Source organism: Dermacentor andersoni, chromosome 9 (assembly GCF_023375885.2).
Source record: "Dermacentor andersoni chromosome 9, qqDerAnde1_hic_scaffold, whole genome shotgun sequence".
In the NCBI taxonomy this organism is placed as follows: Eukaryota; Metazoa; Arthropoda; class Arachnida; order Ixodida; family Ixodidae; genus Dermacentor; species Dermacentor andersoni.
The window spans coordinates 61,579,760-61,594,110 of NC_092822.1; the positions used below are offsets into that span (position 1 = coordinate 61,579,760).

Here is a 14,351-nt window from a genome sequence, read left to right on the forward strand (position 1 = left end):
CGCTGTTCTTGACACGATATTGTGAAGTTCCTACTGCAAGCATTGGAATGATATCTGGCTCACACGTTCGGCGGAGCTTCGTCTGCACATCAGCAGCGTTTTCTTAATGTATTCAGAAAGTCTCGCAGGGCTGCTCTAATGGAAAAGGAGGACATCACTTACGTGACAAATCGTCAAGTCCAGGCAACGAATTAAGATTCATTATTTACCTTTTGATTATTCACTTAAGAGCACGTGTTTCAAGCTCGAAATTGAGCCAAGGCCCAATTTAAATAATCATGGTAAATCAAGTTTGCTTAACAGAAATCTTAAGTCTAGCACCACATTCGATCCTTAAGATATGCTTCTCAACACATGGCCGTTTCAGCTAATAGCTTCCCCATAGCGTGTGTCACGCAGTACGAGAACTTAATCTTAATTGTAACTCCAGTAGATTTTTTTAGCAGATTTTGGCGACGGACATCTCGAAAGGGGCGCTATTCTTAAGATTTGTACTAACCAAACATGACTTTACTATTGTCCTGCTCCACTTTCACATTAGACCCCGTGCCCTAAAATGAACATTAAAAGTTTTAATTAGTTCATCTTTTTAATTAACTCGCTGTATATCGCGCTTTACCGCACAAAAAGTGTCCGCCTCTTCAGGTAATCTACCTGAGCAGGCCGAATCGCGCTAGATGCTCCATGCGATTTTGCAAAACTGTTTCGAACTAAAAGGAACACGCGGTACAGGAAGTCGCAATTCTAACCAGGAATTTAGGCGAATATGTAAAAGGTTGGTTCAAGTTGCGGTAATGCAAGGCAGAGAGTCGACGTAATAGCTCAAGTTCTGCCACCGAGCTAAACAACACCGTGTTATTCGCTAGGGAGACCACGCTGATTTAGTTTGATAGCCCAAAGCACACTTTCACGAAATAGGAAACCTTCGTTGAAGAAACCAAAGAGCACTCTAGAGATGCTGATATACTCGGTTAACGCCTAGTTTTGTGGGCCCTGCGTCATCTTCCCCTACCTGTTGTGTCATCTCTGTCTACGTGTTTAATCGTTACGGCTGGAAAAAAATTTATCATTTGAATTAAAGCCAACTGGCCCAACTCGTTACCCTTGCTACAATGTGATCATCTCCATCCACTGCGGTCAGTCACTCTCAGCGCACTTCACTCGTTATAGGTGCCACAGAGGTTTGTTCCGTTGAGCTATCGACAACCGTACAGATCTCAACACTCCAGGCGCGCACGACCGCAGTTTCCGACAGCCCGGTCGTATCCCAAGGCAACCCGTCGTGGTTGCTCAGTGGCTATGGTGTTGGGCTGCTGAGTACGAGCTCGCCGGTTCGAACCCCGGCCACAGCAGCCGCATTTCGATGGGGGCGAAATCCGAAACCACGCGTGCACTTCGATTTAAGTGCGCTTTAAAGAACCCCAGGTGGTCGAAATTGTCGGAGTCCTCCACTACGGCGTACCTCATAATCAGAAAGTGATTTTGGCACGTCAAACCCCATGATTAAATTTTAATACCAAGGCAAGCAACAGACTCGGCCCCACCCCCCAACTCACTCGTAGTCGAAGCTGAGGCCGTACTCTGTCTTGTTGTGCTGGGCGGCGGCCTGCAAGACGAGCTCGAAGGTGGCGGCGTAAGGACCGCCGGGTCCCTGCAGCATGGAGTGTCTTTCCTCCCACGCTTGGTAGAAGCTGAAATCGCACAGGCCGTCCTCGGGCAACTCCGACACGGAGTTCAGGCTCGTGTTGGCATTCAAGGTGCAGACCAACGAGTTGTACGGCATCGCTGGCGCGTAGATGGGAAAGCAACGAGCAGCTTCATTACGGAGGAGCACCGTTTTAAAAAAAAAAACCAATTCGGGGTCGTGACTTAGGAACATCGCTTTCTCGTGGCCAGCCCGAAGCGTGCGCTTGTGCAGGAGGGTATCAGTATAGAGTATAGATGCCGAATATGGCCAATCAGTTCCACGGAAATCAGCAAGGAGGAGGAGGAAGGCTCATGAAAGAAAAAAAAATTACGCCCACCCCATACTAACACCAAGGTAGACAGGAAACCTATATGTGTTTCTCTGAGAAAGAAACTCCACAGTGTTTACACACCTGTCTTGGCGCAATATGACATCCGTAACCCCAAAAGCAGAAATAAAAAAGTCAGAACAAATTATGGAATACAAGATCTGGAATATCAGGCAATAGACATGTTAAATAACTGTGCTTCTATTTTGGATTTCTGCCTACCCAAAAAAATGTTCAAACGTGAAATGCGGTCAATTTTGTTTTCCGTTGATTTTGTTTTCCGTTGAAATTGTTAGTAACATTAATAAATGTAAATTTCCGTTTCAATTGTTCACTTCCTTTTAAGTGTTTTTGTGATATGAGCGAATCTTCAATGTGATTCGTAAAAATAAACTGTCCATCGTGCTTAAGTACAGCCATATTGTATAGGATGTATGATGTAGGATGTATGCGTATACTATTTGTAACGCCGCTTCTCTTTTTTGTACCAGCTCTCTGCTGTACTGCTGTAGACTGCTACTTTTGTTACGGGGGCAGAGACCTCGTCAGACAGTCATGCCTTGGTATCTGCCACCCGCAGGATGATGTGATTTTCCTGCAAATAAAAACCAACCGACCGACCGACCGACCGACCGACCGACCGACCGACCGACCGACCGACCGACCGACCGACCGACCGACCGACCGACCGACCGACCGACCGACCGACCGACCGACCGACCGACCGACCGACCGACCGACCGACCGACCGACCGACCGACCGACCGACCGACCGACCGACCGACCGACCGACCGACCGACCGACCGACCGACCGACCGACCGACCGACCGACCGACCGACCGACCGACCGACCGACCGACCGACCGACCGACCGACCGACCGACCGACCGACCGACCGACCGACCGACCGACCGACCGACCGACCGACCGACCGACCGACCGACCGACCGACCGACCGACCGACCGACCGACCGACCGACCGACCGACCGACCGACCGACCGACCGACCGACCGACCGACCGACCGACCGACCGACCGACCGACCGACCGACCGACCGACCGACCGACCGACCGACCGACCGACCGACCGACCGACCGACCGACCGACCGACCGACCGACCGACCGACCGACCGACCGACCGACCGACCGACCGACCGACCGACCGACCGACCGACCGACCGACCGACCGACCGACCGACCGACCGACCGACCGACCGACCGACCGACCGACCGACCGACCGACCGACCGACCGACCGACCGACCGACCGACCGACCGACCGACCGACCGACCGACCGACCGACCGACCGACCGACCGACCGACCGACCGACCGACCGACCGACCGACCGACCGACCGACCGACCGACCGACCGACCGACCGACCGACCGACCGACCGACCGACCGACCGACCGACCGACCGACCGACCGACCGACCGACCGACCGACCGACCGACCGACCGACCGACCGACCGACCGACCGACCGACCGACCGACCGACCGACCGACCGACCGACCGACCGACCGACCGACCGACCGACCGACCGACCGACCGACCGACCGACCGACCGACCGACCGACCGACCGACCGACCGACCGACCGACCGACCGACCGACCGACCGACCGACCGACCGACCGACCGACCGACCGACCGACCGACCGACCGACCGACCGACCGACCGACCGACCGACCGACCGACCGACCGACCGACCGACCGACCGACCGACCGACCGACCGACCGACCGACCGACCGACCGACTCTGACTGGCCTACTGACTGAAAACTTAGCAAACGAAGAAAACAATATCTCAGGGTTCGAACCCGGAGCTAACGTGTTTCAGTTCTCGTCCCTTTATACCGTATGAGATAGCAAGCTTGCAGAGCGAGACCGAATGAATCGACAATTCGAAGCACACAGCTATGCTATACAAGTTTATATTGGTAACGTGTCCTTTCAAAGCCCTGTTTTCATTCGTTTGTCGTTGATTACTATAGTGTAGAAAGTTGAGGCCCGACTTTCCTTGAATTTCGTCCCGAAGCTCCATTGCCGACATGTCGGTGCGACACATTTCAAAGTATTTTTCTCGTAGTTGGGCACTTCTGACGCAGCAAACGTTCTAGAAAACTTGCCAAGGTGAAGTTCTTGCTTACTTTAGAATTCAATGTAGGCCTCCTTTACCGACACACAACTAACTACAGATGCCAGAGTAGACGCTGGCGAAACTCATCAAGTTATGGCGACTCCGTTGAGAAACTTCCAAGGGGGCAGCGCCGTCCACTATGGCGACCCTTTTCGCTTACGAAGCCTCTCTGGTGTAAAGCTAACATGGACAGCTATTTGCTATTGCAGAAGCGTAATTTGTTAATACTGCTTGACTGTTCCTATTTAGTGTCCCTTTAAACAGTTGCGGTGTCTGTTTCCTGTGTATATAACATCCAACCCTCGGGAATCTCAATTCCTTTTATATATGACTACTAAATGGAGCTGTATGTCTACGCACAGGGTGACGATCACTACGAGCAACGGCAAGCGTCCTCGGGCGGGAGCGCTTGCCGTTGCAATTTTCAAAGCGCCCCAGTGCAAGCCTCGAAAGAGATGAATGAGTACCGTGACTGCTAATTAATCCTGACCCGTATATTCTATTTTACCGTTAGTCGCGTTGTTAATTACAGCGAATGTTTCAGTACTTTTGCTCCGTATTATTCATTCATAAACTTCTTATACCACAATTTACAACCATGAAATGAATACGAAATAATTAGAGAACAAGAAGCACTTACCGGTTGTTGTGGTGGTCATCGTTGTGGCTCGCACCCCTGAAATATTCGGTGACGTTAATGCACTTCGTGTTAGGCCTATAGGTCGACTTTATGTCACGTTAGTCATGTTTGTCGACCATGGGACCCTCGTTTGTTATACACGTTTGTGTAACTGTTATCTTCTTGAAACATAATGATGACAGCTTCATATTGTTGGATAATGGAAAAGCAGACAAATTTTAAGTTTTACTAGTGTAAGAGGACATTGACCTCTGTAAAAGCAAACTACAGCGAAATATCACTGGTTTAATTGCTTGTGGACGAGTAGTACGTATAAATTAATGAAACTGCAGGCCTGGTATTTTCTCAATTATCTCATTAACACTCCTAATGTAGCGCCTAAGCGGACGATGCGGGCATCATATGGTTAGCGAATATAACGCGCATTTCGGACCATGACCTCCGAGATACTCAGCTCACCGTGGGCGCCACCTGATCTTGAAGGTGGTGTCGAGGTTCTATATATATATATATAAAGGAGGATTTACGTCTTGCCTGAAGGAGGTGAGACGTAATGCTAACGAATTTCTCTACCCATTCGCACCGTTTTCTTCTTCTTGCAGTTTTGGCAATTTTGTAACTTTATTATCTTGTCGTGACAAATTCACTCATATTTCAAACGTAAGTTTTTCCACCGATGACTCTCATACCCACGCAATATAATACGAATGTTTTACAGGGTACAATATTTCGCTGCGGTCGCCTTTAAGCGGCGCCAGTCCGATGTCATCCACGGTGTAGTTACCTGCGGTCAGTGACGCGTCAAAAGTAGTCTCTGCTGACTACGTTCGTGCATACGAGTTTATTTCTGTATTTTAATACACGGTCACATAAAGCACATGCGCATAAACACGCTCCTCACCTCTTGTTGTGGTCGTCGTCGCAGTACTTGACGCATTCCTCTCCGTCATGCCAGCAGCGGTGCCGTCCGCATTGTTTGACTTCACAATGCTCGTTTCCGTGGCTGTAAGAAAAAACGTAATAACCTGAAGGACACGTGTTTCGTCCACTAGAAGCTAATATGTACATACACGCCGCTTTCTCCTAAAACAGCAACAGAAGGGACGCTAACCTGTATACCTTGACTATGTTTTCATTATGCTATAAACCTAAAGGTTTATTATCATAGGTCGGCATATTCACTCACGAGCGCTCCGCCCCTTTCCTGGTATGACTCACAATCTCTCGACGCTTATTTCACAGGCGTGAGAGAGAGCGTCAGTGAGTGACTAAAGGCGGGAGTGGACGCGTGCATAAACCAGAGTGAGTGGGAGCAGTAGTGAGTGCCGGTTAAGGTTAGTACGAACCAAAGTAGGCGATGTTAAAGTCGACGTCCGCACGTGAACGTGCCTTACTGTCCGCGAGCACGAGAGTGTGCGTGAGCGGGCGCCTGTGAGTGGGACTGGACGCGAGCATGAGCTGTGAGTGGGTGCATGTAAGTGTGAACGGAAGAGACTATATACGAGCGCGAGTAAGTGTAGTTAGATGAGTCATGATGTACGTAAGTACGAACGTGAGTACTGAAGGATGCGAGTACGCGTGAGTCGATGCAGAGCCTGCGAAAATATCGGCGAGTCAGTGTGAGGCAGCATCCGGATACTACGCTGACCTACGATATTAATCGTGGTCGTTAGCCTATTCACGCCAGGTTCGAAACGAAGGAATCTCCAAGCGATCACTATTCCCTTCTGCCTCCCATCATCTCGCTTCACCCTGTCCGTGCTGATTTTCTCGTTTCGTTACTCGGCGCAACATCTGCCACGCCACTCTCGATTTCGTTTTAGAGCGCAGCTCTAAAAGGAAATCAGCTCTTTTTTTAGAGCCCGTTCCTGTGCGAACGTCGGCGTCGGCGTAACCGAGTGAACGAGAACAGCGAAGGGTGAAAGAGCGAACGCAGAGCGCAGCGGGGGATGAAAGACGCGTGGAGGAAATTGAAGGAGGAGGGTGCAGCGGAACCATGAGGCGGAAAGTGGAGGAGGAGGGTATGGGGAAAGCGTGAGACGAAAAGCGTAGTGCGGCGACGATGGCTACAGCCGCGCCGATGGTCTGCCTGCGGCAGCTGCTGTGTGAATCGCGCCCACGCGTCACCCACGCGCTGCCTCTCGCGATCTCCAAATTAGCGAGGCCGTCGCGCCACATTTTGCTCCGTTTGCAACGTGCCGCACGAAATAGATTGTCCATGCCAGCCAATATATCGCGGGATGAAAACACGTATAGAGCTGCCCTAAAATTTCATATTAGGAGAGTATCGTAATCGTCGATGAATTTTTTTTTTTCGCTGCGCGGTCAACCTCAATTACACTCTCAATAATGTTCTACTGAGTGTTCCACTAAGTGAAACATTTGTGCAAACATGTTTGACTTAGTTCGTGTAAGTTGTGTGAAACGATATTAACAGTGATATATAAGAACAGCGACAACAAGCTCAACTGTATGAGAAAAACTTGAAGACGGAATTTTCGTTTTCGATTGGAAGAATACGCTATAAAAAATAATCGCTGGCATATCAAGAACACGTTCCAATGATCTGTGTCTCAAAAGTGCAAAAAAAAAAACTTACCAGGCGTCGTCTTGGGCTGCGCTGGGGGTTTTGCTCCTCCTGCGACGATTTTCATATGGATGTAAGCAACTTGTAGAGAAAGATGCTAAGCAGGCCTAATGATGCAAGCGTACCAGCTCATGACTACAGCCTTCGCCCATGTTTTTTAGCCAATGAACACATAGCATCATTTAAACGCGTTCATAAAACTTTAAAGGGTGTCGGCATTTTAAAAGTGTTTTTTTTTTCCTTATTGACTAAACACAGCACTATCTCTGTGATGAGAAGACAGCACTTGTTGGTTTCAATCCCTTTCCATGACATAGTGTCAGCGCCCTTGCTCAGACTAGGGTGCACCACGATTCCATTGTCATTATGCTCATTGAAAGAAAAAAATTATACACACCAAATCTCACGCTGCATTTCATAGTTTTTACGTAATCGCCTCTCACCTATGCTTTTAGTAATGCTTATATATATTTTCGCCCTCTTTAGCACCCCATTCTACTCCAAGACACCCTTTAATATATTTCCTTTTTTTACGTAAGAACATAAATTTCACGCTGTATTCTCCTACCTTTGGGTTGGCCATCACCAACTCCCTCGACGCTCTATGACTGATGTAGCCTTTTCGTACATAAGACAACACTAGTTATCACCATGACAACCACAGCCCGCCGTCGCGATGAATTGTCACCGAGCGGTCGAGAGAATAAAGAAGTTCCAGAAGGCCAACGAAAGAACTCTGCCAACGACATGGCGGTGATGTCGGCACGACGATGGTCACAGCTAAAGATGACTCACACGTCACGAATCTAGAATTAAACGCATGGAGAATGCTGTATACCACGCACGCAGGCTTTCTGCTTCTATCGCCGCTTTCTTCTTTTCCTTTTCTCTATAGCCACACTTAGCACGCAAGCAGGGTACACGCTATTTATCCAAGTTCAACTCCATATATTTGTATTTGAGATTTAAAACACGCTTTAGCTTGATTAAATTGTGTAACCACTTTCATCTGCAACGTATTTAGACCGTGAGTATATTTCAACTAAATTAATAAATCACTCAATACAGATATGAGTCGTACATTCAATATAGACGTATACACATGATCGCTTCGCTTCCTTCACTGCAGAATGAGCGTATACAAATTACGAACAGCAATAAAAGCGGCCTTTCCATTGGACAGTTATAGCGGAGCGTTTACGGTCCGCTCTGCTGACATCGACGAATCCTAACAATTTCGCACATAGTCGCTCAGCGGGATCGCTAGTGCGCGTGCGCACTGTGTACGCTCATGTCTGAGTACGACGCTTAGCGGATTAAGCGGAGCGTAAAGGGCGTGCCCACTTGGCTTCTTTGTAACTTCGCAGCCAAGCCACAGCCAAGCCAAGCTGTCTGCGCGGCGCCCGGGCCTCTGCGAGACGCGCCTAACCTAGAATGCAAAATAAATGCAGTTCTCCGCAGCCACCTGAGTGCGTGAGATGTTAGCGAAGTGTAGCGTACACGTTACTCTCTGCTGGAAGCGTGTAATAGAACGTACCCGTGCAGTCGGCGTCCTCTACGATAGAAACCGATGCCTTGACGTAGTGAGGCTAAATCACCAACAGTAAAAAGGTACACCGTCTTTCCGACGAACAAGGATCTGCACGAGTGCGCATGACGCATCGAGAGCTCGCTCTGGTGAAGCAAGCTCACTCGCAATGGCCATCTCAACTGGATTGATCTGGTCGATCGTCACCTTGTCCATCAAACAACGTCCCGACGCCTGTTCTATCCTTAGCTTTTCTATTTTTTTTCAATGCACCGCCTTTAAAAGGTTCTAAAGCTGAGGGCAGCGGGAATGTTTGCCTACTCGTTTGCAAAAGTTGTTACATAAATTCTGTAGCGTTCTTTTACTGACTTTGTGTTGCATTCAATAAACTTTCTGTTTAAATCTGATTCAATGCCGTGACTTTAGCATTTTCATTATTCTTCGTTTCCCGTGTACATCCGGGCCAGAATTCACAAAAAAAAACATCGCTATAAATAAAGTTTATGGCAAATGCCAGTCAATTCTGACGTTAGTAATATTTATAATCGAAGGCGTTCGGCAAATGACATGGAGCGCTTGAGAACGAGAAGCTTCATGATTTCGGCTCTCCGGCCGGTATAATGTAAGGATTCCTTTCGGTTGATTCTGTTGCTTTTTTATTATCACCAGTTAGATAGTACAGTCGACAACAAAAGTTTACGGACCACGGGATCACAGAAAACTTTCAATTTTCCAGCAGCCTGTAAGAGCAGTTAGTAAAACCGAATGTCACAGTACTCTTCCCATATACTGGTAGAGGCTGTAAACGCGAATACTATGGGCTGCGTTGTGACGCTGGGCAGATGATCAGCTTTTTCTCAGATTTCGTCTTCCGTAAAATTTTGTGGCCGAGTGTACGTGCAGCAAAGAGTGCCTACGTGTACTAAGCCACTTCGTATCATGTCGCATGTATCACCTCTTCAATATCATGTCGCAAAAAAAAAAGGCAGCAAATCTCATTCCCCCTTTAAGGCGAGTGCGGGGGTAGTTCGACCCCTTTCTTTTTGTATGTAGGGTTAAAAATGTGCATGATTTTCAGCACTAAAACCACACGCTTAGGCACCATCGACACACGAGAATTCCCAAGCTTCTCGCAAAGCACAACTAAAACAAAACAATGAAAAATTGAAGACAGCGCGTTCTTTCGCGCGCGTTGTATCCTTGTTTTTCTAATCGCCATCACTTTCCGGAAAAAACCTGACCTGGTTCCAGAGCCCGAAACTACTGCGCACAAAACAGCTCGTATCGCGTAAGGGCAGTTTCTTAAAAGGTGCCTATACCGACTTTGCCGGCGCACTTACGAACCAAGGCAGCAACCGGTCAGTGACACAACGTAATAAACAGTGAGGATGAGTGAGTGCACATGTTTTCAAAAAGCTAAAAGAAACACAAGTGAAGTTAACCAAATAATAAATAAATGAAACTATAAACTTGTACTCATGGCGAGAACAGATTAGAAAAACGCAGCTTGTGAGAAAAAGAAAATAACAAAAAGTAATGAAGATACTATAATAAAGTAATTAATTGCCACGGGGAACGCGCTACGATCTACGAGAAATCACGAGGCTTATTTAACTCCAAGATATTGATCGCTTTGCAAAAGCACAGCCGCAAGTTCGGAACCGAGCTTTTTTCGCCCACACCTGCGCTCAGCGCAGTTCGCCGACGGATGCAAATGACAATCACTCCTCGAAGTCTGACTACTAACTTAACTTATGGGGTTTTACGTGCCAGAACCACGATCTGTTTATGCGACACGCCGTAGTGGGGGACTCCGTAAATTTGGACCACTCGGGGTTCTTTAACGTGCACCTAAGTCTAAGTACACGGGTGTTTTCGCATTTCGCCCCCATCGAGTTGTGGCCGCCGCGGCCGGCGTACCTCGAAAACTGAGTTTAGGCGGTCGTGAATAAACAGAACAAAAAACAGACTTGTACGCAATCGATTGCATGTAGGTGCATGCTTACTTGTAAGCAATTACATTTTGTTTATTCATTTTTGTAAATGATCGATTACTCCTTTTGTTCGGTACCGGTAACTGTAATCAGTTCTTTCTGCCATTATTTGCGTGTCAACATATTGCCCATTAACGAGACAAGCTGTAACACAAGACGCAGGTTTTAGCATTTGAATTTAGCGGGAACTAGAGTATAACGCCCGTGTCGTGCGAGCTAAACGATACGCAAGTTTCGACAGGCAAACCCGAGCGCTTCGTTTTCGGCATCTCGCTATGGTTTCGTTTTTCCGTTGTCATTCTTTGTTATCCCGGCCATAGTTCGTCAAGTTCACCGTCCGTGCCTCGGCGCTTGCGACGTTTGTGAAAGCGCTAAGACGCGCTTCCGCATAGTTGTGGTTACATTTCGAAAAGTTTGGTGCGTCATGGGAGAACGTGGCGTCGAGACTTGCGGTCCTTAGCTCATTTCTATGTCCACGCCTAAGGGCGCGAAAGATGAAAGTAACATGTTAATCGAATTTTTTGTTGTCCCAGTCGTTGTAGAACATTATTTTCTATTAAAAGAATGATGAATTACAACCTGCGAACGGACATAAAGGCAACATACGTGTTTTTTGTTCTGACTCCTTTTCGAAGCACTTTAAAAAATATTCGAAACACCTTGCTTACGTTTCAGCTCGTCTGCTTTGTGAATGCCACTGAAGCTTATCTGTAAGGGTCTAAGGCAGAAGCCGGGCTTTCTTCAACTCACCTGTCCTTCTTGAGTGGTTTGGATTTTAAAAAGCACTCTGTCATAAAGATGGTGCGTTTCGAAGCTGGGCGCGTTATCGCCGACTCTAAGTTACGTAACCCTTCGGTTCCTGCGGGGTTGCGAGAATAATCCACCGGCGAATAGTCGCTGACCAACGCTCTCTAGTGTACTGTACTACTGGATACTGAAAAGAGTTCGCGCACGTAGTGATGTTTACCATGCACAAAAAAAAAATCGGAGGCATTTCAGCTCCCGTGCGGCAGCCTAATTCCTTAAAGGAGTACTCGTAGGCTCTTTCATTACGCGGGCTCGAAAGGACTGCGTGGGAAGCGTGCGCCGATTTCTGTCGTTGCGGGACTTGGTGAGAGGCTTTAGTGAAGAATTTCACGGCAGGAACCGTCTTCGACGATTACCTAAGTCGACGCGAAGCGTTTCCAGATACTACGATGACGCAAATGTTATGTGTAATATTTTTTTTATTCGTTTGTATACTTGCCCGTGACCGGGATAGTTGGAGAAGTATGGGAGAGGCCTCTGCCCTGTGGGCGTGACCAGGCTGATGGTGATGACGATACTTGCCCGAGGTGACGCTCTGAGCTCTTATATTCTGCCCACTGCAGCGCAAAGCAAGCGAAGCCGCGATACCTCAGTCCCGCTGCGTTCTCTCTGGCCCCGTGAAACCGCAACGGGACATTCACGTTACCCCAACTGCACGTGCTACGTCTTCGTTTACTGCGTGCAACCCCTGACGCCAAGTAAGAGCGCTCGCGCGTTTTGGGAAAAACCCCTACGACGCGCTGCTTGAAGGCAACTGTGCTTTTGTCTCTATTTACACAGCGCCTCGTGGATATTGTTGAAGTTTATTCGTAGTTTGATAGCGGCGCACGCAGCGTAATAGTTAAGAGGCTCGGCTGTTGTGTGCGAGGTCCCACGCTCGATAGGCGACACTGAGAAACGGCGGGATTTTCTTTTTCTAATCTACTTCCTCGAGTCAAGCGAGAATACGGGTTATGAGGTCTATTCCATTCTCGCTGCACTTCGGGAACTAACGTTCCCGCCAGTTCGGTGGCAGTTCTTGCTCGCACGGAACCGGCACCGGCAGCTCCTGCCACGAAGCGCTGCACACTATACACATTTGTGACCAGTGCGAGAAACGCTGTGAACTCGTCCTGCACGAAGCCTGCGCACCGAGTGGAAAAGAATGGCCACGTGCAGATGCCGCCACATATGTTGAACCAGTGGTGAAACCAGTGGCGAAGTGCGGCGCCTCGATAAATAGAGTTCAGAAAGTGCTGGCGCGAATCGAATGAAACTGTACTCCGTTTCATACATGAGGTGCAACGTTGTGGAGGCTGGAGATACTTTTTGCAGTGGCTGCGTTCGCACTTAGAAACAGTTCGCTGTCTTTTGACCGGTTTTTGCGAAAGCGTTCAGTATATGAGGTAAGTTCTGAATGCAAATCGGAATTGACCCTTCCAAACAAACAAACCATGCGCTCATTTGGCTGCCAACACGTTTATCTTTAGATCAATTTGCTTTTCGTTGTTATTTATTTGCAGCCCGTCGCGGCAGCCTCACGTGTATGCTCGCGCGATCAAATGGCGCTGGCGCGCAGCGAAACATAGACGGAGCGCGCGGAGTGATACAATTTGGAGACCGCACTACTTGCGCAGCTTCCACGGCGTTGCATCTGATGTATGAAACGGAGTATACATAGAGGCTAACCTTTGTCACGTGGTCGGGTTTTGAATTTGGCCGACGCCGGCGCTGTGGTAGCCGGCGCTGTGGTAGCCTGCGCCACGATGACTTCGCTGGCGTTCGTGGCACTCATTGTGGTTGCACCCCCTCCACCTCCGCCGTCGCCTTCAGCTTGCAGGGGCTGAGGCTTTGGCTCTGAGGGCACAAATAAAGAAACGTTTTTTTTTTTTTTTTTTTGATTAAATTGCACACAGGACAGTTGCGTGCTGGTATTCTTCGAGCATTCAACTTGTTTGCACATTGACCGGATGCTGCTGGTTATGTTACAAAGACGCAAATACATCGCGATACCGCACGATACGGCATAGTATTCGAGACAATAGCACAGCGTTCCCAACAAACTGTGAAAATTTTAGTGTTAACTTGCACACGCTGTAGTTGTAGCATTGACAACTCCTTTGTGTCGTTTCCTTTGTATTTTTCGCGACGTAATTTTTTCCACGCCCCTTTTATTGTATTTGTGCTCGTGTTTATTACGTGTGCTACGCTTGTTTTCTATATTTAACGTCTTCCAGCGGGCCGCCAAATATTTGAGTTCTAGCTGCCTCATTTAGTTGATTATAGTAACAGAGCCATTCAATACTGAAGGAGCCTGCTAAAGACTAACGGCAGCTCTCGATAATTACATTTAGGCACCTCACGATGTCTTGGACAATGCATATTGTTACGGTGGAAAAGAGCACAAGGTCGTCGATGGCAAAGACGACGAAGTGGCAACAGCCTCTCGGGATTTTCGGTTACTGTTTATATATGCCTTGTAAATACATCGTGTAAATAGTTTTACACCCGTGACATTTGGTGGAGGTGCGGGGTACGCGTCTTCGCCTCGTAGCTCCGCAGCGGACGTCTCACACAGCCTGCGACCATGCTTCCAGTGGAAGGCACCGCATCTTCAGCAGCAATGCCGACGGCGCATACCCAGTGCGCTGCTCTACC

General features: G+C 48.6%; 1 protein-coding gene across 1 annotated transcript; it reads right to left on the reverse strand.

The window, feature by feature from the left end:
* Positions 1-1,552: 1,552 nt before the first annotated feature.
* Positions 1,553-7,452, reverse strand: LOC129384175 (uncharacterized). The gene is made up of 4 exons (XM_055069383.2): positions 7,398-7,452; positions 5,700-5,801; positions 4,799-4,834; positions 1,553-1,785 (listed from the first exon to the last, which is right to left on the reverse strand). The coding sequence occupies exons 1-4, from the start codon at positions 7,450-7,452 to the stop codon at positions 1,553-1,555; spliced, it is 426 nt and encodes a 141-aa protein (XP_054925358.2).
* Between the last annotated feature and the right edge of the window lie 6,899 nt (positions 7,453-14,351).